The 21712-nt window shown below is 43.6% G+C and overlaps 1 protein-coding gene across 2 annotated transcripts in view; it reads right to left on the bottom strand.

Annotated features, from left to right (window-relative positions):
• Positions 1–4913: 4913 nt before the first annotated feature.
• asic2 (acid-sensing (proton-gated) ion channel 2) overlaps positions 4914–21712 on the bottom strand; it is a 572447-nt gene continuing 555648 nt past the window's right edge. For both annotated transcript variants that reach the window (XM_079564463.1, XM_079564462.1), the window contains 2 exons: positions 20756–20824; positions 4914–6794 (listed from right to left, as the gene is read on the bottom strand). In XM_079564463.1, coding sequence (XP_079420589.1) covers positions 6693–6794; positions 20756–20824 — 171 coding nt within the window. In that variant the 3' untranslated portion in view covers positions 4914–6692. The remainder of the gene's footprint in view (positions 6795–20755; positions 20825–21712) is intronic.

Genomic DNA, 21712 nt, shown 5'->3' on the forward strand with positions numbered 1-21712 from the left:
ATGCTAACATGTAGCATCAAGTTAGCATTCTCCGTTATTCATGTATTTATGGGCTGTTGAACCACTTTGCTCCTCCCCATGTCTTTGGATCATTATTTAGTAGAAAACTATGTTCATATTTCAGCATTTGTTACAGTAGTTTTTGAATAATTAGAGAAAATTTTCATTTTTTCAAAATTGTTTTTCCCCCTTAACTGTTTTCAAAAATGACCATATATGGGCGATTCCAGAGATGCCGTCTGTATCTATAGAGAGCATCCTGACCAGCTCCATCACTGTGTGGCCCGGCGCCAGCACTGCGTCCTGCTGAAGGAGCCTCCAGCGCATCGTGAGAGCAGTGGAGAAGATCTGCGGAGCCCCTCTCCCCTCTATTGACCTTTCGCAAAAGCCCCGCCCACTTAGTTACTGTTGCTACGTCCGTCAAACTGATGCCACTGCTAAAGTGACTCATGTTAGTGACTCTAATTGAAGCAATAAATGCACGATATTCTCCAGATCGAGCCAAAGGGGTTGCAGTATGCAGCAGAGGGATATATTCAATATATGAAACTATCCCACGAACAGACAGGTCTCCAGCAAAATAAAAATAAAAACCTGATGATCTCTTCCTTAAATGCAACAGCACAGCCTTGTGGACCAGTCGTGCTCTTGCACTGCCCGGTAAGCAAGCGCTGACTTGGTTAGTATTTCTAAAAATAGGAACATTTCTCTGATGTATTTCTCCGGTGCGCTAAAGTTAGCTAATGCTAGCTAAACCTACAGGTGCCACAATAGCAATCAGCTACAGCCAGTTATCAGGACCGAGACAAAATACAGAGTACTTTTATCATAAAGGGAGTCAAAAACACGTGAGACTGTAGGCTTTTAAAATGTCACCACCGCAGTTATGTGACCGTCAGTAGCTAGATGTTAGCATGCTAAGGTGTTAGCCTAGTGCCGAGGCCCCAGTCTTACCTTAGAGCAGACGTATGCTTGTTTTTTTTGGAGACATTTAGCTGGGAGTAGGCCGTCCACATTGTTTAATCCATTGTAGGCAGTGTTCAGGTTGTGTTTTCGGCTTTGGGAAGGAAAATAACTGACTCCACACGCTCTTGTGGTACCTTCTGTCCGATTTACATCCTCCATAGGCAGATCGCTTCACCATTTTGCATCTTCTTCTTTGTTTTGTTCTTGGTTTTTGGGGGTTAGCAGTAAAAAAAAAAAAAAAAAAGTATATTTGCTCAGTGCTCATTGCTGGTATGTCCCATAGTTTTCATAGTAACGGTTGCTAGGATGTCTGATTGGACAATTACCGTTTTGGGGCGTGGTTTTGCAAAAGGTAAATTAAGGACATGTACTCCACCCGTCTCACCCGCAAAGCCTTCAGAATCGCCAGGGACTCTTCGCACCTATCACAGTCTCTTCAAGGTAATGCCTTCAGGGAGGAGACTGCGGAATCTACGGGCCAGTTCGACTGAAGAACAGTTTCACACACCAGCTGATCACCTCAAAAAAACGAAATAAATGAACCTCTATATAACATTATACGCCTATAGAACGCTGTGATGTCACCTGAAGCCCAGCAATATTGTGGTGGATCTAATGGGAGTTAGTGTGTAGTGAGTTTGCACTGGCGAAAATCTCGCTGATGCTGAAGCTCCTTTTGTGGTTGTACTTCAAAGCCCTATACCTGAGTTCTTGATCACAAACGATGAGAGATGAAGCCACTAAATTGTGGTCCAAACTCTCCCTAACATATTTATAGCATCCTGACAGAAATTTAATTGAAGATTGATACAAATGCATTATAATTAGATGTGTTTTTCGCACAAATGTCTGAGTTTACAATATCTAGAGGAGGACGAAACCCGTCTCTTTCCATTACTCGCAAATAAAATCATGCACTGTGTCTTCAATCCAACAGAATCACCGCGGGATTTAGTCTAATTACTATTTTTCAACACGGTCGCTTCCTTTAAAACCCATTCTCTAGAACATCCAGTTATTTCCTCCGCTGTCATTACAGTTCACGGTCTTTCTTTCTCCTTTGTCAACTCGGCAAACCATAAAAGTAACATTGTGAACGAGGCAAAGCATCATCGAGGGTCAAAGAAAATACAGTATCAATAGCTTTGTATGCGGTAGATGGGTTTTCGCTTCTGTTTACCAGTTTTCAGTGCCACCTTTTCAAATGGTTTTGAAGCGATCAGCAATGGGTTACTCTATTAGGAACCTTGGACGGTGGCCGCATCTGGCTTCACTGAAAACGTTTAGTTTTGCTGCTTTGGTGTTGAATTGGATGTTTCGTTGTATCTGAGAAGACTACCTTTACTGTAGCCTATATACTGCTCAAAAAATAAAGGAAGCATTTATATAACACAAGCCTTCCCTTTATTTTTTTGCTGCTTGCACTTGCTTTTGGAACATGGGAGCTCCTCCGCTGTGCCACCGTTATCATTTAGGGCCATATTTGAGAAAACTTGCAGACTGCACTTCTCTGGATAATGGTTTGACCAGTCTACTTGACCTTTCTATTGACTGCATCTTTTTTTTTTTTTGTCCCCCCCGATGATTCACTCGTCGTTTTTGGCTGTCAACCACAGTGTTATAAAATAGACTAGATCTGGCAGATGTAAAAAGTGCAGCTGTCTGGATAGTGCCCATTATAAGCCCTTGAAAGCATTGGAGCAAGAGGAGCAGAGGGTCGAAAACTGGTTCTCGCAAGCTCCGTCAGATGTCTTTGCACTTGTAGTGTTACAAATGATTAACTTCTTCAAAGTTGTTGTTATATTACTATCCAGTCTTGTGGCATTTACACAAAGTGGATCATAGTTTTCAGTGTGCTGATTGTTTTGTAAGACTTTGTGAAAAAGAAGCCTCTATATGACATTTTAGGCAGATGCCATGTTATTGTAGCCCTAAACCAATTTGAAAGTCTTGATGTGATATTGTCACAGTTCAGAATCTGTGTCCATTAGGAAAACAAATCTGAATAGCCATAATAAAATTGGAGGAGCTTTGCCTTGCCACTGTTGACTGTTCATTTTATATGAAATGTCCCCCAGTGATTCTGTCATCTGTTTCAGATGGTTGGTCGTTATTATCGCAGTCTTCAACCCTTTGGCAAATGGTCTCAACTTATATAGAGGGGTTCACAGCCAGGAACCAGTCACCCATTCACACTCTCATTCATCTACCAATGTACGCACTGGAAGCAAGGTGGGTGGAGTGTCTTGACACAATGGCAGTGGGCACCTTGGACCTGGATGTTCTTCTGCTGTCTTGGCCCGTCTGCAGAGGGACTCCCGTCAGCTCTGGGTCTGTCTTTAGCCTGTCCGTCCATGGGAGTGGATCTCTCCTTCTGTGGTTCTCCCCGAGGATACTCTTTTCTCCCACTGGCTTTTTGAGTTTTTCTTTGCCGTGGAGGATGGGAACGCCGATGAGGCTTTCCTCCACCTGCTGCCGACATTATGTTTGCCTGGATGCTTCATTTGCCTGAACTTTTCATTGTCTTGTTTATTGTTTTGATTAATTGTTTTAATGTTTGTGCAGTCCTGTGATGATGAATGATGTGTGTGTGGTGGTCAGAGGGACCGTTGCAGATGTGTGCAGTCCCCCAGAGGAAACTGAACACCACAGAGTATGTAGTGAATATGTACAACTGTCTCATGTAAAGCGCTTTTTGACTATGTCTGTGAAAAGCGCTATATAAATGAAGTTGTTGTTCAACCCACAGCTCTGGGTACAGTTGATACAGCATTCTGATATGTAGAATTGATATGAAAAGACTGAAGCTATAGCTTTTTAGCAGAAATTGCCATTGAATGAACATGTCTTTATAGTCGCATTTTAGCAGGAGCGGAAGTGAAAGCGGACGAGGCAAAAGTGAACCGCTCCGCACCCAAAACATGGTTCAAACCCAGACCACTTCAGCCCTATAGGGTCTGAAGCAGTTTGCTTGTTGGACCGGTTTAGGGGGGTGGAGGGAAGATGATTTTATGATCTAGATGAGGGAGAATGCACTATAGAAAATACCACAAGCCTAAAAGCAGATTCTGTATATACACATACATTTGTCATATTTAACCACGTGCTGGCCTGTTTTGGTGATCAGAGCCATATTTGTGAGAGAATGGCAACTTAATTGCTCTAAATGTTTAGCAAAACAAAACAAAACAATGTTTTGGTGATCAGACAAAACAAAACAAAGCTAGTTTATTAGCAACAGTTGTTTCTGGTCGGGAAATTTCATGAAACGATGCATCTCTTGTTTGGCAACAGTTGAAGCATCTAACACTTTTCACTGCTTTGCTTTATAAGTTGTTAAAATCTAGTACAGGGCATAGACTTGAAATGAATGTAAAAAAGAATTTGGCATGAATGAAGCCCAACAGCAGAGTTGCCAAGTCTCGGCAGCCAAACCCACCCAAAAATATCTGAAAAACTGCCCAAAATCCGCGAACATACGGGGAGGCTGGAATTTGAAAATGTTTTTGTACAAATTTACAGAACATGTGCTCCTGAAATGATGTGAAACAGCCCTTTTCTTGCTCCCTCTTGAAAATGTTGCCATTAGAGCCTTGGATTTGAGGCTATGTCATTAGAAATAAGTAAAAAAAATTGCCTTTTTTACACTGATGACAAAAAAAAAAATGCAGCTGTGTGAATTGGCAACTCTGTCCCACAGCGCCTCCTATTGGCCCGGTTGAACCCCCTGGTCTCAAGTGGTCGGTTCTCTTCACTCCTGAACGTGCACTCCTTTTTTTCCTTTTTTTTTTTTTACCTCGTACAAATGTAAAAACCTGCATAGATTACGATAACTTTGAATGAAGCTGTTTATTTGCCCACATTTCATCATGTATAATGCAAAGTCTGTTGATTCGTAAAAAATAAATGGCGCATAAATAAATGAAACACTCGGCACGACGGGGAGCCACGGCTGCGAAAACAACTTTATCTTTTAATTGACTCACATTAGAAACACACAAAGTAAGCGGCATCACAGATTAGGAAACTGCGGTCCGGCACGAACATCTGAAGCTGAAGAAAGGGCGGCCATTTTGGCTCTGGCGGCTCTGTCCAATGTTGAAGTGTTTTTTTTGTTTGTTTTTTTTACGTTAGAAAGATGAGAGAGAGAGAGAGAGAACACACAGAAGCCACAGATGGAAATCAGAATCCAAAAAACACTCTCAGAAACATTTGAACTCATTCCTTCCTGTGATGTTATTGTAATTACAGACAGCGTGAAGAGATGAGCGGAACAGATTGACAAATTAAGTTGCACTCAATCTTCCAAATTGCTGCTCTCCGGATTTCAATGGTGAGCCGTAATGTGTACAGACAAACACCGGAGTGGATTTTGAGGACACAAACCTGCAGCACATTCTATAGAAACCTTTTCACTAACAGTCGACGCTTTGTTCACCGCTCAAATACTTCTCAAATACTCCTGGAGACTTAATTAATTCAAAGAGGTTGTATCACGATATTCGACTAACCACCACAGGGCCATTCCATACTGCTCTGTGCATTAAATGTGCTGTACAAACAATTTTGACCTTCTCCAATACACACACATCTTAATTTAAGTCACAAAACATACCCAGATATGAGCCACAGTTATGCATGATATGTCCACTTTGAAATGCATTTGTCTGGTTGGCACTTAACACATTAAAACAGAAGCTGTATTTGCATTAACTAGGCACATTATAGACTCTGATGGCGTGTCATAATTGTTACGTCAGAATAGATTTGTAGATTTGTTTTATTACAACCTTCATGGAACTAGAATTGGCACATGGATATTGAAAATTTAATTATTCATACCAAAAGGCCAAAAGGTACAAAAAATATATAAAAAATAATGATCATATTTTCATTCACCAAAAAAATGTCCATTAAAATAAATTATTTGATAATATCTCAGGATTGATGATTTTTTTAAGCAGATGGAGAATGATAAAACGTTCCTTCTTAAAAAAAAAGATCTCATAATTTAATCATCTCCATAAAACCTCCATTTCCTCAGAGGAAGTATTCTTTTGCAGTGCCTTTGTGAGTCACCTTGAGCCAAGTTAGATGAAGCGGGAATCGAGTGTGTATAAGGCTAAATATTTTCCCCAAACTTTTTTTTTTTGTCTACACTGTGTAAAAAAAACAAAGCGTTTTAGTTTAAACAATACAAAAAACAATAGAGTTTGCATGAATTTGTCACATCAGAACTACAACATCATTGGCACTGTACATTCACAGCAGGATTCCTCAGCCTTTCCCTCCTCCTGCAGGTAGGGGGCGACGGCGCACAGCACAGAAAGCAACACTGCAGTCCGGCGTGTGCGTTGGCAAAGAAGAGAGATCAATGCATGCTCTTTGAAACCTATTGTACACAGTTTATTTGGCAGTGAGCGAGTTATGAATGTGTCCACTTTATATAAACATGTTGCATTATGGGTAGTCGTCCGATAACATTGTCTTTGCGTGTGCACTTTTTGGAGATCCCAGTAGGGAGAGGGGGTGATAGAAGTCTGGTAAGTCCCTCTGACATCTGTTTGTGGCTTTTTTTAGGGGGGGACGATGTGACAGAATTGTCCTATACACAAGCCCCTGTCCCGTCCCCTCATCTGTCTCTGTTTGCTGTAGTCCTCCTATAGCCTACAGGGGGCGCTCCTGTACTAGCATATTCAGCTCAGATGGGACAGGACAGGGCAGGATCAGCAGGCGATCTCCTCCAAAGTGCCCAGCGCAGTCTGGAGCGGGACAGTCACAGTGTGGCTAATAGACTCTGAGTGGTTGGCCACAGGGTCGCAGGAGCTCTGAAAAAACGAGAAAATGTGTTAATGCCACAACAACAACGTGCCATGGATAGCTGCTTTTAAAGGCACAGTTCACATAAACAACTATGTTTATGGTTCCTATTCTGCTTTTTCTTTTACTCACATATTTCATTCTCATTGTGGCTGCCCTTTACAAAGTTTTTCAAAAGATAGCTTAATTGTATAATTAAAGGGCACATATCTTGCAAAATGTACCATCTGACCTTTAAAGCATGCTACGATGTTATTCCTTTGTCAATAACATATCTGGAGTGGTATTTGTTGTTTCTTTGCTACTGCAGCACTCCAATCTGTATTTCTTTGATTATGTTACATAAGAGATCAAATCCCAAAAAAGCGTTCGCCCCATTTTTAAAGCCCATAAACCATCACTTAATTTCTGATTTATTTTGATTTCATTATTCATTTCACTCTGTATGTGTTTATTCAAAAAAAGGACAAAGCACATTATTCAAAAGAGAGCCTTAATGTGCTGTTATGTTACTGATTTGTCAGCATGTCATTGGGTATAAATGGAGGCTCGTATTTTGTTTGTCGCATGTTTACGTTCCCCACTGCCAGCTAACATAGCCCTTGGTGATACATTAACAGCATATTCTATGTTATAGCTATGGACAAATGCTATGGCTCGAAATCTAAGCTAAACAGAGACTAGTTTTGATCAAAATCACTGATTTTTTTCTAGAAACGGAGATAACGGGGGTTTATGAAACACTCCTTTCTGAAAAACTCCTCTCTCCTCCTCTCTCCAACTCTCTCTTCTCTGGACGGACACTAACGTTATGGGAAGAGGCAAATGCCTAAATATATTAGTTTCAAGTCAATTTTCAATGATAGCATTGTTGACACGTTTTGAAACACCGCGTGTTGCCGCAGATCGATTGCTTTTAATCACATGTACATTTGTTCGGATATTTTTAAATTTTCAGCCATCCGAATGGGCTAGTGACAGGCAGCACACATGGCATGACTCGTGTTTGTCATTAGTCTTGTATTTTTATTTTACAAAGGACCACAGACCATAGATCACAGACCACAGGTCATAAACCTGAAAATAAAGAAATAAATCACTGTTACAAATACAGTATATCCAATGAAAACAGGTTACAACAAAACATGTAAGTTGTTATATATAATCTAAAAATAACAATAACTACTGCAAACAAAAGCCCCATCATCTAAACCTTGTAGCCTTTCACAGCAGCCTCGAAAATAACGCAGACTACATCTCCCATCATGCACAGCGTCTAACACGCATGCGCGGAGTACAGCTCCCACACGCTAGGTACAACTTTGTATCTTTATTATATTAATTAAATTTAGTGCTTCACGAAAACGACACCTCCGCCGCCCGCCACACAACCGTCTGCTACGTTAGTTTACTTGGTAATTTATTACGAGTGTGGGCACTTTGTTCGAAGCGGAGGGCACCATGCGCGCCACGTTAATTACCAATTAAGCCCCCCAACACGGACATAGCGCAACAATCCCACCAACTATCCACGCACTAGACTTTAAACATCCTAAACTAACATGTAAACAAACTGTAGCTTATGTTATATACTTTCACGTTACGAATTTGGTACATACCAACGGGCTGTGTGCTCCTGACGACGGGTGGTGATTACAATGATGGACTCTGCTCATTTACATTTTGTAAAGTTTTCGGCGCAACTGCGCATGCGTGCATTACGTGACAATACTAAAATTATTATGAAATGAATATAACTTACTTATTTATGAATTGAAACCTTACTGCTACCAATATTTTAACCAGATTATTTAAACTATGAATTTTACTATTTTATTTTTTAACTTGTGACCCAAAGAACCGAACACCTCCCACTTGGCCGACTGATGCAAATCCAAGGAGGCCACTACACAGTCACTTGAGTCTTTCAGTGGAAACAACAACTTAAGTTCTACCTTGGTGTCTTCAAACTTTATCATTAGCTCAAACTCACTAAGGAGGTAGGCCCCACCACCTTGCCTCCTACTGAGTGTAGGTATGCCCCTGAAGCACTCAGCTGCCTCCCAGGGTTACCCACTAACTAAACAAACAAAAGTCTCTTGGGTACCCCATGGTGAGGACTTTATACCTTAAGCTGGTCTTCAATGGGAATCAACACGACCAGTCTCCGCACATCTCTGCGAAGGACGATAGTCGAGGGTAAGGATGAGTCTTTTGCCTTGGTCCTGGAAACAAGACAGGCAGGAAGGCCGATACAGGTCGCCACGTCAGCATCTCGAACCACTCCAGTCTTGTCCGGATAGGTGACGACGATTCGACCAAGCCGGAACTGTCCTCTCAGGGCGTTCTGGTCCGCGATCCAAACCAGATCCCCAACCTGGACACTTCTTTCCGCTCTGTGCCACTTGTGCCGGATAAACAAGTTTGGTCCCGCTAGTTCACTCCACTTTAACCAGAACTTGTCGACCCCAGCCTGAACAGCTCTCAGCCTGCGCCAAGGGTGAGTTTCCAAGTCGATCCCATGCATATCTCCTCCTTGTCCGGTGCGCCCCAGGATGAGAGAGTTAGGAGTCAAGTACTCCACTGTATCCTCTTGCTCTTGTGCCTTGGCGTCGATGGGTCGTTCGTTAGTCAGGTTGGCTGCTGAGTAGAGAAGAGTTTGGAACTCCCCCCAAGTGAAGCAGCCGGTTGTTCCGCTGAGGCTATTGAGAGCTCTTTTGATTAGTTTGACAGCTGCCTCGGCCGCTCCATTTCTGTGGGGCGAGTCCGCGGGATGGAAATCCCACTGCCATTCAGTTCCATTTTGGGATGCTATGTTCTCGACTGACGCCTTCTGTAAGCATGCTAAGTGCTTGTGTAGATCTCTCAGAGCAGACTTGGCACCGATGAAATTTGTGCCTCTGTCGGACCATAACTTCCGGGGGTGTCCCCTCAGGGCAGTGAATCTGGAGTAGGCCTGAAGAAAACTCTCGGCAGACAAGTCGTCAACAAGGTCCGCATGGACTGCTCTGGAAGCCATGCAGCAATACACAATTCCCCAAACCTTTTTCTTGGTCCGTTTCTTCACAGCATCCCTCACTTCGAAAGGACCAAAAAGGTCCAACGTGGTATACTCGAATGGGTTTGCCCTGCTAGTACGCTCATGAGGAAGGTCGCTCATTACTTGTTGGCATAGCCTTGCTCTTTGCTTCTTGCAAGTGACGCACTCGTTTATAGTCTTCTTGACTATCCTTCGGCCTTCAATGACCCAAGCCTTTCTTCTTGTGCGTAGCAGAGTAGCAGCAACACCTTCATGATTGGCCTTGTGAGCTTCTCTAGCCAGCAAAGTCCCCAACCATGACTGGAAAGGGACCAATGGTACCGCTCTACCATCTTCACTCCAAGATTGGACTCTACCGCCACATAGCAAGAGTCCTGTGTTTTCATCTTTGGTTACAACGAGGCGGTTCAAGGCTGTAGTCTTGAAGTTCATGCCGTCCTGGGCAGCAAGGGCTAAATCTTGGAAAGCCATAGTTCTCTCTTCTGCAGACAGTTTAGAACTCTTTGCCTCCCACTTTGCTGACTTCAAGGCTCGGAATGTCACATTCAGCCAAAATTCTGCAGCTCGTCGAACCCAGGCAACAGTTCCACATAGTTTTGACAAGCTACTGAACCGTCTTGGCTCCACCAGGCGCACGAGAGCCACGCCCCAAGGTTTCCTTATCGGCCTTTCTGCTGCTTGAGTTTGACCTTGGTCTTTCGGCAGTGGTTGCAGTGTACTAACTCTCATGTTAGCGCCATCATCAGTGCTGCTGGGCCTCGAAACCTTTCGCGATTGAGCTCTGGTGGTTACAGCTGAGAATGCCTTTCTTTGCAACTTTTTTACGTTGTCGGCAACTTTGGTTACAATTTCGCTGGCCATCTTCACGGGCCATTCAGCCTCAGGTCGTTTTAGGAACTCAGGGCCTTGTTGCCATTCTGACTCTTCATCGAGCTCTTCAGGAGTTGCACCCCTAGTGACGATGTCAGATATGTTGAGGTTGCCGTCAACCCACCTCCAGTCTTCCACTGGCCCAGCCATCTGTATCTCACCGATTCGGTTGGAGAAGAATGTTTGGTAACCATAACTATCCTTTTGGATTGCTCCTAAGATGGTTTGGCTATCCACAAAGTGGACCCAGCGGGCGACCTCAAGGCGACAGTGCTTTTCGAAGTACCTTTTCAGACGTGTTGCAAAGACAGCGCCACATAACTCTGCTTTGATCACGTCCCCTTTCTGGTCGAGAGGAGTAAGTTTGGCTTTTGACTCAACCAACCGCACGACAACTCCTTCTTGCGTTTCCCAGCGCAGATAAAGCACGGCGCCGTAAGAAGATTCACTTCCATCTGAAAACGTGACACCCATAGGGCAGCCCACTGCTCCAAAAGGTGTGAGCCCTCGTTCGAACTTTATCTGGCCCAGCCTCACGTACTCTTCGAAGAGTCTTATAGCAGCCTCCCGGAGTTTTGGCGACAGTGGTTCATCCCAAGTGTCTTTAGTTGAATTGCCTATACTTGCCTCTTGGTAGGATTCCCTTACAAGCATTACTCCTTTCTGCTTTGCTGGTGTGGCAAGACCGATAGGGTCGTAGAACCCAGCGACCTGACTTAGAAGCACACGACGAGTTAAGGGGTTTGGAGTGCCACCTCGTACCTCATCTTCCTTCAAATCAATTCCCGTCCTCATCTTGCCTCGCTTCTTTGAGAAATTGATAGACGTCATCACACGAAGTTTGTCGGTCTCAGGTTCGTAGCCAACACCCAGCGCTTTACTTTCTTCGTCTCGCATCTGATTAGGCAACACCAGAGTCTTAGGCACAGACGAAGTTGTCTCACTGTTGTTGGAGTTAGTTGAAGTTTCTGACCTCCCACTTTGGCCTGTGAAGACCCACGGTTTTAGGGAGAAGCTTCCAGTCTTCAAGATCTTTTCAACGCCCTTGGTGATCTTCTCCAGGGCCTCGATGTCATTGTGGGATGTCAGAATGTCGTCGACATAGCTGTCTTCGACCAGTACACGGCGTTCTTCAACCATGGCTGCAAACTGTGGAAGATTAGCAGTCTCCCTCATGGCGACCTGGGCAATGCAGCCAGCAGGCTTATCCCCGATGTTCACTCTGACGACAGCAAAGGTTTGAATCTCATCTTCTGGGTTGTCTCTCCAGAGAAATCGATGGAGATGAACTTCTTTGTCCTTTAGCCAAACAGAATTGTACATCTTCTTGACATCGCCCAAGGCAGCGTACAATCCAGTCCTGAATCTCAGAAGGACTCCTCGTATTTGATTGAGGACATCTGGGCCTTTGTACAGGAGGTCGTTCAAACTCACCCCGTGGAACTCTTGGCTGCTGTTCCATACAATTCTGACAGGGGTGGAAGATGAGTGTGGATTAGGCGCCACTAAATGGCTGATGTACCACTTCGGTCCCTTCCAGCTGTCGAGTTCTTCCTGAGTCGGTCTGGTGGCAGCTCCCCTTGAGACCATCTCGTGGATTTGTTCCCTGTACGCAGCCTTCCACTCCGGCTCTCTCTGGAGGCGTTTCTCAGTGTTCAGGAAAGTCGCCTCCACGGCGCGTCGGTTGTCTGGCAGTGTTGCAGGGTCTCCTTTCCATGGGTAAGCCGCGTCCCAGTGAGGAGATTGGCTGTGCTTGTCTGCTTGCACGTAGGTGAGGCATTCTTTGATCTTTTCTATTTCTCGTTCCTCTCCTAAAGTCATTTCTTTCCCACCAGGGGGACATCTACCGCACTTGCAGCCACCGCATTGAGGGTCGCAGGCAGCACCGACGCTATCCCACTTGAACCAATTAAAAACTTCTTTGTTGGTAACTGCAGTACTCCGGATGATGGTTTCTCCATTTTCCACTTCAGTTTTGGCAGGTTCGGTTGGGTCAACAAGGACTTCTCTGTAAGCCTTCGAAGCTGATCTCATTGAACGTGCGAAGTGAGTTTCAGATCTGTGCACCGCTAGGTCTACATCCTCGAAGAGATCAGGATGGGCTCCACCGACCGTTATTCCCAGAGGACCATCCCAAAGGACAAGGTCTCCTTCCACTTTGATCGGCTGTGGGACCAGGCGACCTTCCCTGTGACTTATTAGTAAGTCGATCTTCTCTGGGCGGACCAAGTCGTGAGCGGCGATGTCAGGAAAGAATTTCAGTAGTTGCTGTGGCGTGACTGCTTGGTTCACTTTTGCAATGTTCTCCAAGCCGTAACATAGGAGCTTGTGCTCAGTCACTGTACCCTTCTGCGTTTTTACTCTTAGTCTCAGAGTATACCTTTTGGTCGCAACTATCTTCTCCATTCCACCAACTCCTTGCACAATCAATTTGATGTTTTCTCCCTTCAGCTTCAAACGCTCAGCAGCTTCATTTGAGATGTAGTTGGTATCTGAAGCGAGGTCGATTAGTGTACCGATTAGTTGGCCCGAGTTAGTTGTCACAGAGAGTAGCATCATTACTACAGGGTACTCTTTTGGCTCGCTGTCTGCACTGGTGCACACTGTTGTTGAGATCTTATTTGAGAAAGCTTCTTTGACCTCTGCTTTCAGCTCTGGAGAGAGTTTGGCAAGAACCTCCTCTTGTTTGTCTGTTAATCCAAGTCCAAGTCCTTTTTTCTCCACTTTCACTTTGCTTTGCTCTCCATTCTTTTTGTCATTCTTTTTTGTCTGTGGCAATGGGCAGAGTAAGTAGTTGTGGTCAGAGGACCCTCCTTTTCGACAGTCTTCTTTAGAGCACAGAAACTTGTCAGTGCAACTGCCGTCTTCATCATGGAGGCGCAAACATTTGAGGCACACTCCTGACTTCTTCAGTTGAGCCTTCTTGCCTGACAGGTTGAGCTTCTTGAAGGCTTTGCAGGCAAACAATCTACCTGCATGGCCTTCATCCCCACAGATTATGCATGAATTAGGTTGAGAGCCCTTTTGGATGGATGTAGCCTTGGTAAATGCCTTCTTTTCTCTACTTTTTTCCTGTGACCTCTCAGTATAGTCTTTTGAGCAGGGCTGCAGCTGGTCTAACTCTTCAAGAATGTCTTCCTGTCTCTTCAGGTAGTCCAGTAGGCAATCAAAGTGATTTCTGGGAGAGAAGCCGCTTGCTGGGTCGTTCTTGTGAGTTAGCCACTTTTCTTTCAGGGAGTCTGGTAGCTTACTCTCAATTGACTGTGCCACTAAGCGATTCTTCACAGCATCTTCTTCCCCCAGGACTTGGAGGTCACGAAGAGCTCTTTCCACAGCTTGAATTAGTTCAATTGTCTTTCTAGGACTGTTTCCCTTGACAGGCGGTAGACCGTGCACTTCTTTCGAGATAAGTAGCACTATTTTCGGCTTGTTTCCATATTTGTTGTCTAGGAGCCTGAACACGTCGGTGGCAGATCCACAGCTGGACAGCACGAGGTCTCTCTTGACTTTATCGTCCAGACTTCCTAAAAGATGGAACTTTCTTACATTTTCCAATCCATGAGGGTTCCCCAGCTGCTGAAGGTCCTCCCATTCAGCTTTCCAACGGTAGTAGTCTCTCATGTTTCCAGAGAATGTGGGCAGGCGTGCTCGTTCCAGAGTGATTTGGGGCTTGAAACTGAGTGGCCCTGGATACATGCTGGGAGCACTTTGGACTTGTACTGGCGTGCTTGCAGCATTTGGAAGTACACCATAGCTGAAGGTGGGAGCGCTGGGTGGATTAATCTGGAGTTCGCTTATAGGGGTGTGACTGTCTACGGGGCAGGACAGTTTACGGTTAGGAGAGGAACTAGTAGAAGCAGCTCGCTCTCTAGTCTGATTTTCCTCATCTTCGTCTTTCTTTCCTGCTTCGTTTAGTTTCACCTTTTCTTTCTGCTCCTCTTCATCATCAGACCAAGCGCTGCGTCGCCATGCCCACTTATCCCACAGTCTCTCCTGTCGCTTTCTCATCATCCTGCTTTGGTCTCTAGATTCTGTTAGCTTGGCTTGTGGGATCATGTCCGTCCACTCAGTAACCAAACTGTTGACTTCACAGACCTCTCTCTCCAAGTTTCTATTTATCAGCTCACGCTCCTTCCTAGACAGCTGTAGGTGGTCGATTGCTTCGGCCTCATCCAGAGCTGCATTAGCCTCTTTTACGAGGGTAGAGATTTGTTCCTCAGCAAATCTGGTCCAGAGACTGTTTAGGACGAGGCGTTTAACTGCATCAAACTTGCGGTCGCATTCAAATGTTTTCTCGTCAACCTGATCTGCCTTTTTTGTGGCCTCTTCGTCTTCTAATTCTCGTAAGGCCATAGCATAATCAAATCCGGCATCTCCAACTCTAGCATGCTCTCCTTTGAAGTCCCTCCACTCTGCCTTCAGATCCCTTTCTTCTAGTGCATTGGCCCTGGAGGTGAGATTGTTAGCTCTTTTGGTGAACGCAGTTTGGGCTGCCGAACGCTTCTGCCGTAACCTCTCCATTTTCTCCTTTTCTGCCATCTTCTCAATTTGCGTCCCTCTTAGGTTTGCAGATAACTTCTTAAGTAGGCAGTAATGGGCTTTTAACTTAGCCAGATAGGGTAACCAGTTACTTTATTTTCTGGTCTTCAGGCTTTGTTTTGGCATCAAACAGGGCCACAATGCTTGTTTGGCAGGCCTCTGGTTTATGACTGTTCGGATATTTTTAAATTTTCAGCCATCCGAATGGGCTAGTGACAGGCAGCACACATGGCATGACTCGTGTTTGTCATTAGTCTTGTATTTTTATTTTACAAAGGACCACAGACCATAGATCACAGACCACAGGTCATAAACCTGAAAATAAAGAAATAAATCACTGTTACAAATACAGTATATCCAATGAAAACAGGTTACAACAAAACATGTAAGTTGTTATATATAATCTAAAAATAACAATAACTACTGCAAACAAAAGCCCCATCATCTAAACCTTGTAGCCTTTCACAGCAGCCTCGAAAATAACGCAGACTACATCTCCCATCATGCACAGCGTCTAACACGCATGCGCGGAGTACAGCTCCCACACGCTAGGTACAACTTTGTATCTTTATTATATTAATTAAATTTCACGAAAACGACACCTCCGCCGCCCGCCACACAACCGTCTGCTACGTTAGTTTACTTGGTAATTTATTACGAGTGTGGGCACTTTGTTCGAAGCGGAGGGCACCATGCGCGCCACGTTAATTACCAATTAAGCCCCCCAACACGGACATAGCGCAACAATCCCACCAACTATCCACGCACTAGACTTTAAACATCCTAAACTAACATGTAAACAAACTGTAGCTTATGTTATATACTTTCACGTTACGAATTTGGTACATACCAACGGGCTGTGTGCTCCTGACGACGGGTGGTGATTACAATGATGGACTCTGCTCATTTACATTTTGTAAAGTTTTCGGCGCAACTGCGCATGCGTGCATTACGTGACAATACTAAAATTATTATGAAATGAATATAACTTACTTATTTATGAATTGAAACCTTACTGCTACCAATATTTTAACCAGATTATTTAAACTATGAATTTTACTATTTTATTTTTTAACTTGTGACCCAAAGAACCGAACAACATTTAAACAGCCTGGTTCTCAGATTGAAGATTTATCAGGATGTTTCTCAGTCGTCCTTGAACCGATTTTGACCATTTAAAACTCAGAGAAACGTTAAAATCTCAACTGTTTGATTTTTCCAAGGGAAGCCGCTCTGCTTTGTCAAACGCGCTCCAGAGAGCGAGAGAGAAGTACCGGCTTTACAGTTGTTCACTACGCAACACCACGCCCCCTCGGCCAAAAAGAAAAGGAAAGAAACATAATAATATATATGAAATGTCCCGATCTGACTTTTGTCAAGTTTTTGATCCTCAATTATTTCACTTCTGCTCATCACAGAGCTCCCAAAATCACACATAAGGTGTACTAGAGTGTCTAGTTTCGTAATAATAAATTAAATTAAATTAAATTAAAAAAACATAAAAGCGAGTTTTTCCGTTTTTGGCACTCATTTACCAAGTGTTTGCTGATGTGCAGAAGGGGAAGCACATGCAAAAGTGGATCCGGAGCAGAGTCATTTGTGCATTTTCCAGTAGCATGTTCTCATTTACATATCAAATTTGTGGTGAAAAGTGTTCCATCAGTAGCAACACGCCCACGCAGTAGCATATTGTATTTTTCAGCTTGCACTCGCTGTTTAGCACCTGATAGTTCTGCGGCGGCGGCGGGAGAAATGGGGTCGATGGTGGAGGTATTGAAACAGGAGGATGACGGAAGGGAGAGAGAGTGCATTTACCTGAATTGAGACTGAGGTGACAGAGTTTTACACTTCCGATTCCTATTGCTAAACGTCTGAGTTCTGAATCAAAGTAACCTGAAACCCGCTTGTGTTTTGGTGGACTGAATTGTAAATGAATGTTGTCTTTAATACATTCAGAGCTGATTAGGAGTTTCAGGTTGTGCGGCGATGTCATCATGCTTGGATAATGATAAAAACACATAAATAGAAAATATCAAAGTGTGAATGGGGAATTGCCAGCCTCACTGATTATCTATTCATGCTGACACAATACTGAAATAAATGGTGCGGCACTGGAGCGTTTTCCTGATGATTATGAGCTTTGAACTTAGTCATTGGTAACATTCCTGCATCAACTGACACTCATTTTATGCAACTAATGATAACCGTGTGATTCAAATGGGAGGTCCTGATTTTAAAATGAGTGATTTCTGCCTTTGAATGGCAAGGCTTAACCTTTTTCAAACTTAAAATCTTTTCCTTTCTTTCTCTCTTTTGATCAGCTTTGCAATAGATGAAAATTCAAGGCAACCTTGGGTACTTCGTTGAATAATTGTATAGCGGATCAGAATGAAAGACAGCTTTTTACAACAGACAATCTAAAACTTGAAAGGTTTCTTGAACCGAAAGTTTTATTCTGAAAAAGAGTTATTTTTCCTTGAGTAATTATTAGCAGAAGTTGTAATTAAAAACAGCAGTGATTTAAGTTTATCCACTGGCCAGAAAGTTTGCATCAAGGGGCCAAACTATATCCCAGGAAAGAAGGAGGATCTCTCCCTGAAACCTATTCAAAGGAACATTTTGATGATGGGTTCGCTACACTGAACCCATTGAAGATGTACCTTGTGGTAACATTGAGTCTCTCCAGGATTTCGCAACTATTAACGCGACATCAAGCAAACTCCGCGAAATCAGTGCGGAGTTGCAACTTTTCCAAAAGCCTGCAACTTTCACTACTCCAATAATCCGCAATTTGGGTTTCTGATCATTTAAATATATTTTACTTGTTACATTTTTGCGTCTATGCCTCCGCCTCAGACTGAAGGACTTTCGCTTCTGCTCCGCCTCGTTTCACTCGCCTGGGCCTAAAGCTCCGCCTCCTCTCACTCGGGCCTGAAGCTCCGCCTCCTCTCACTCGGGCCTGAAGCTCCGCCTCCTCTCACTCGCCTGGGCCTGAAGCTCCGCCTCCTCTCACTCGCCTGGGCCTGAAGCTCCGCCTCCTCTCACTCGCCTGGGCCTGAAGCTCCGCCTCCTCTCACTCGCCTGGGCCTGACGCTCCGCCTCCTCTCACTCGCCTGGGCCTGAAGCTCCGCCTTCTCTCACTCGCCTGGGCCTGACGCTCCGCCTCCTCTCACTCGCCTGGGCCTGAAGCTCCGCCTCCTCTCACTCGGGCCTGAAGCTCCGCCTCCTCTCACTCGCCTGGGCCTGAAGCTCGGCCTCCTCTCACTCGGGCCTGAAGCTCCGCCTCCTCTCACTCGCCGCTGTGTGCTCCCAGTCTATCCTGCTCCCATGGATCTCCTACCGCACTCTGTCCAAGTTGCCTCTCTGCTACTGGATCTTTATTTGGCGATATAGGCTTTATCTGGGAGATAAACGCTGCGCTGTTTAGACGCTTCTTTCCCCCGTGATGCGGTGGCGTTGGTGTGAGGGGCTGGTGCTTTTACTGCGTGAGCTTTAGGAGTCACAGTTCTGTTGAACCAGAGCCGAAGCTCAATGTGGATGTGTGAAATAAACAGACATTCGTCCTTTGGTCTGATCTCCTCGGATTCTCATTCATGGCTCTGTCTTATCAGATTCGGGTGGAGTCAGACCCTGCGCTCACAGAAACAGGCAGGTGCCCGTTAGCCCCGCCCACTTACTGTAGCTGAGCGGAGGAGACGAGAGGGGAGGGGTGCACATGGTTCTGTTTTTTTTAAATGATACAATTATCTAACATAACAGATATTTTAAGTCTTTTATTAAAGAAAAGTTAATTCTAATAATTAATCAAGTTAATTCTTCATGTAAAAATATATTGTTTTAAGCAGAAAAAAATCTTTTGGAAAAATGGCCCGTGAAATCAGGCATTTTACCCCGCAACAATCACAAAAAATGCCCTCGAAGGGACTGAACATTGTTGGTCTGGTTGGTGTGGACCAGTTCTTTGTGAAAACCGGAACCATTACAACCTTTGAGCACGCACACAGCTTGAAAGTGATGAAACTGAGTGTTCAAGTATCAACAGAAGGCGTGATGTGATGTCACAGCATGGCGGGTTGCATTCAGATTGAGTGGCAAGTCTGCATTGATATTCATTAGTTTTTCACTCAATTTGCAATGTTGTTCTGTTTAGATTTGAAATGTGCGTACCCTCTTTAGCGCTGTACTGGGATAATTAGTTGTAGTTAATGTATAGTGCGTAAATTTGTAGTAGTAGTCTTGTTCCTTATGTGGATACATACCATAACAAACAAAAAACAAAACATTATTATCCGAAAAAGAGTAGGTAGAAGTAAAACTTATGTTTCCTAACCCTTTTTACAGTTTTTATTATTATTATAAATTCTTACTCATTTACAGCCTTTCAAAGTTACTTCAAATTGAATGGACACTTCTGTTTGTCTGATCAAGTCACCCAAGTTAAATAGACCATATGTTGACATCAGATGTAATTTTCTTTATCATATTAACACTCTTATTACGCATATTTTGAAGGCATTAAACATGCCGATCGTGCTCCATAATCTCGTTACTCTCTTGTTGTCATTGCCATTTCTACTGTTGTAATGTTTTATTTATTTTGTTAAGTCTTTTATGATATCATTATTATTTGTGTAAGCCCTATAAAATACAGTGCATTAAAAACAGGGTGTAGAGTGGACCAGTTGTGAGTGGGCACTATAGCCGTCCCCCCCCCCCCCCCCCCCAACAGGCCCCCACCCATCTTCCCTAACCGGTGGACATGTGGGCAATGCTTGCGTCCTACTCTGTATGATGCGTTAAAAGACAAGTTTTTTACAGCAGGTGTGGAGGGTGGAGACCCCCCCGCCGAACTATATCTCGCCTGCCCTCATTTACTTTTATGTCATTTGAGAAGCGTTGGCAATGACAACGGTAACAGGCAGCAACAACGGCCAGATTCATTCCTTACTTTCTCACAATTTACATCTTTCAATCTTTACAGTTTAAATCTTATAGGTTTGACATTTGAACTGTTTCATCATCATCACCTGCAACCACTTTTTTTTTTTTTTTTGTAACAAGTCCTTTTCCCCTGTACTGCATTTTACAACAACAATTTAAAGTCATTTGCCTCTTTTATGCCAAACTCCCATGTCGAATTGACAAAGAACTTCGTTCAGCATTTGGCTGTGCTTATCCTGACTTTGAAAAGCAATTTCTGTACATGGTTTCTTATTAAATTCCTCCCTCTCTTGCCAAGTCTTGGAGGCAGTATCAATAATTTGAATACGCTTTCAAACTCTGAAGTTGAACAGGTGGATGTTTATTAAATGAACATACATTAGTTCCCATTGGCATTGTGACTTATTACTGCAGTAACTTTTTCAACATACCCCGCATGGGCTGCAGTGTGAAGCTTTTCCCACTGATACGCCAACAATTTTTTAGGCAGTGTGATGAAGCATAGACTGCGTTTTGATATGCATCATCAGAAAGACCTGATCCTGACATTCAAAGCCGCCGAGTTAAGGCACCACTTACCACCTCTTCAGCGTGGCTCTCCTCCTCTTCCTCTCTGCTCAGTAAATCCAATAGTCTCTCTTTTACCACCTGCACATCAGAAAGTCAAAGTGGTGATTTATAGTTTTAAGTGAAGCACTCTTCACAACATTTTTTAAGTCTTTTGGTGTATTGGAAAAGCAGACATTTGTAAAAGGGCTTTGTGCGCTGCGCATCCACTTATGAAGCCTTTATTCGAAACACTAGGTGGGTAGTTGTTGTTTACGCTGTTAGACATAAAGACATACATACTATACTTTGAATCAGATACATTGAAGCACTGGGTGTCTTTGTTTGTGTTCAAGTTTATATCAGACAAGAGACAAAATGCTCATTCCTTTTAACAGCAAATAGGATAAAGTTGAGGGCTGAAAAAGTTGAGAAAAAATGTATTCAGTGAATTTACTCCATTCATTTATTCTCATCTCTACACTTTGGACTTTTGCTATATCTTTCTTACAAATAAAACCAATTTAAAACTTTTCCATACTGTACTTGGTTGCCATAGTAATTCAACATCACTATGTGCCTATTTCTACACCGGAAAAAGGTCCTTGCTACAGTATGTAATTTACTAAAACACAGTGGAGCCCAAACTATTATGCGACTGTCAGAGCCTTTGAAACATCACCGAGACTTGAATAGCTCTATAATGATGGCAAGTGGCACTTAAAAAGTAATTCTTAAAGTGCCCTCATGAGCACTTAGCCCTAAACCTGTACCATCCCAGCCTTTTGTAAGTAAGTAAGTACGTAATCTTCATTTATATAGCACCTTTCAAAGGCAAAGGCCACAAAGTGCTTCACGACACAGTAAAAGCAGAAATTACATACATTATAAAAAGTCTTTGTCAAGTCTTATCTGTGTGAATTGTCTGAAATATATATAAATGCATCATAGTTCTGGTTCAGAAAGCCATATTCACACAAAGTACAAAAC

Source organism: Gobius niger (assembly GCF_951799975.1).
Source record: "Gobius niger genome assembly, chromosome: 10".
NCBI classification, from domain to species: Eukaryota; Metazoa; Chordata; class Actinopteri; order Gobiiformes; family Gobiidae; genus Gobius; species Gobius niger.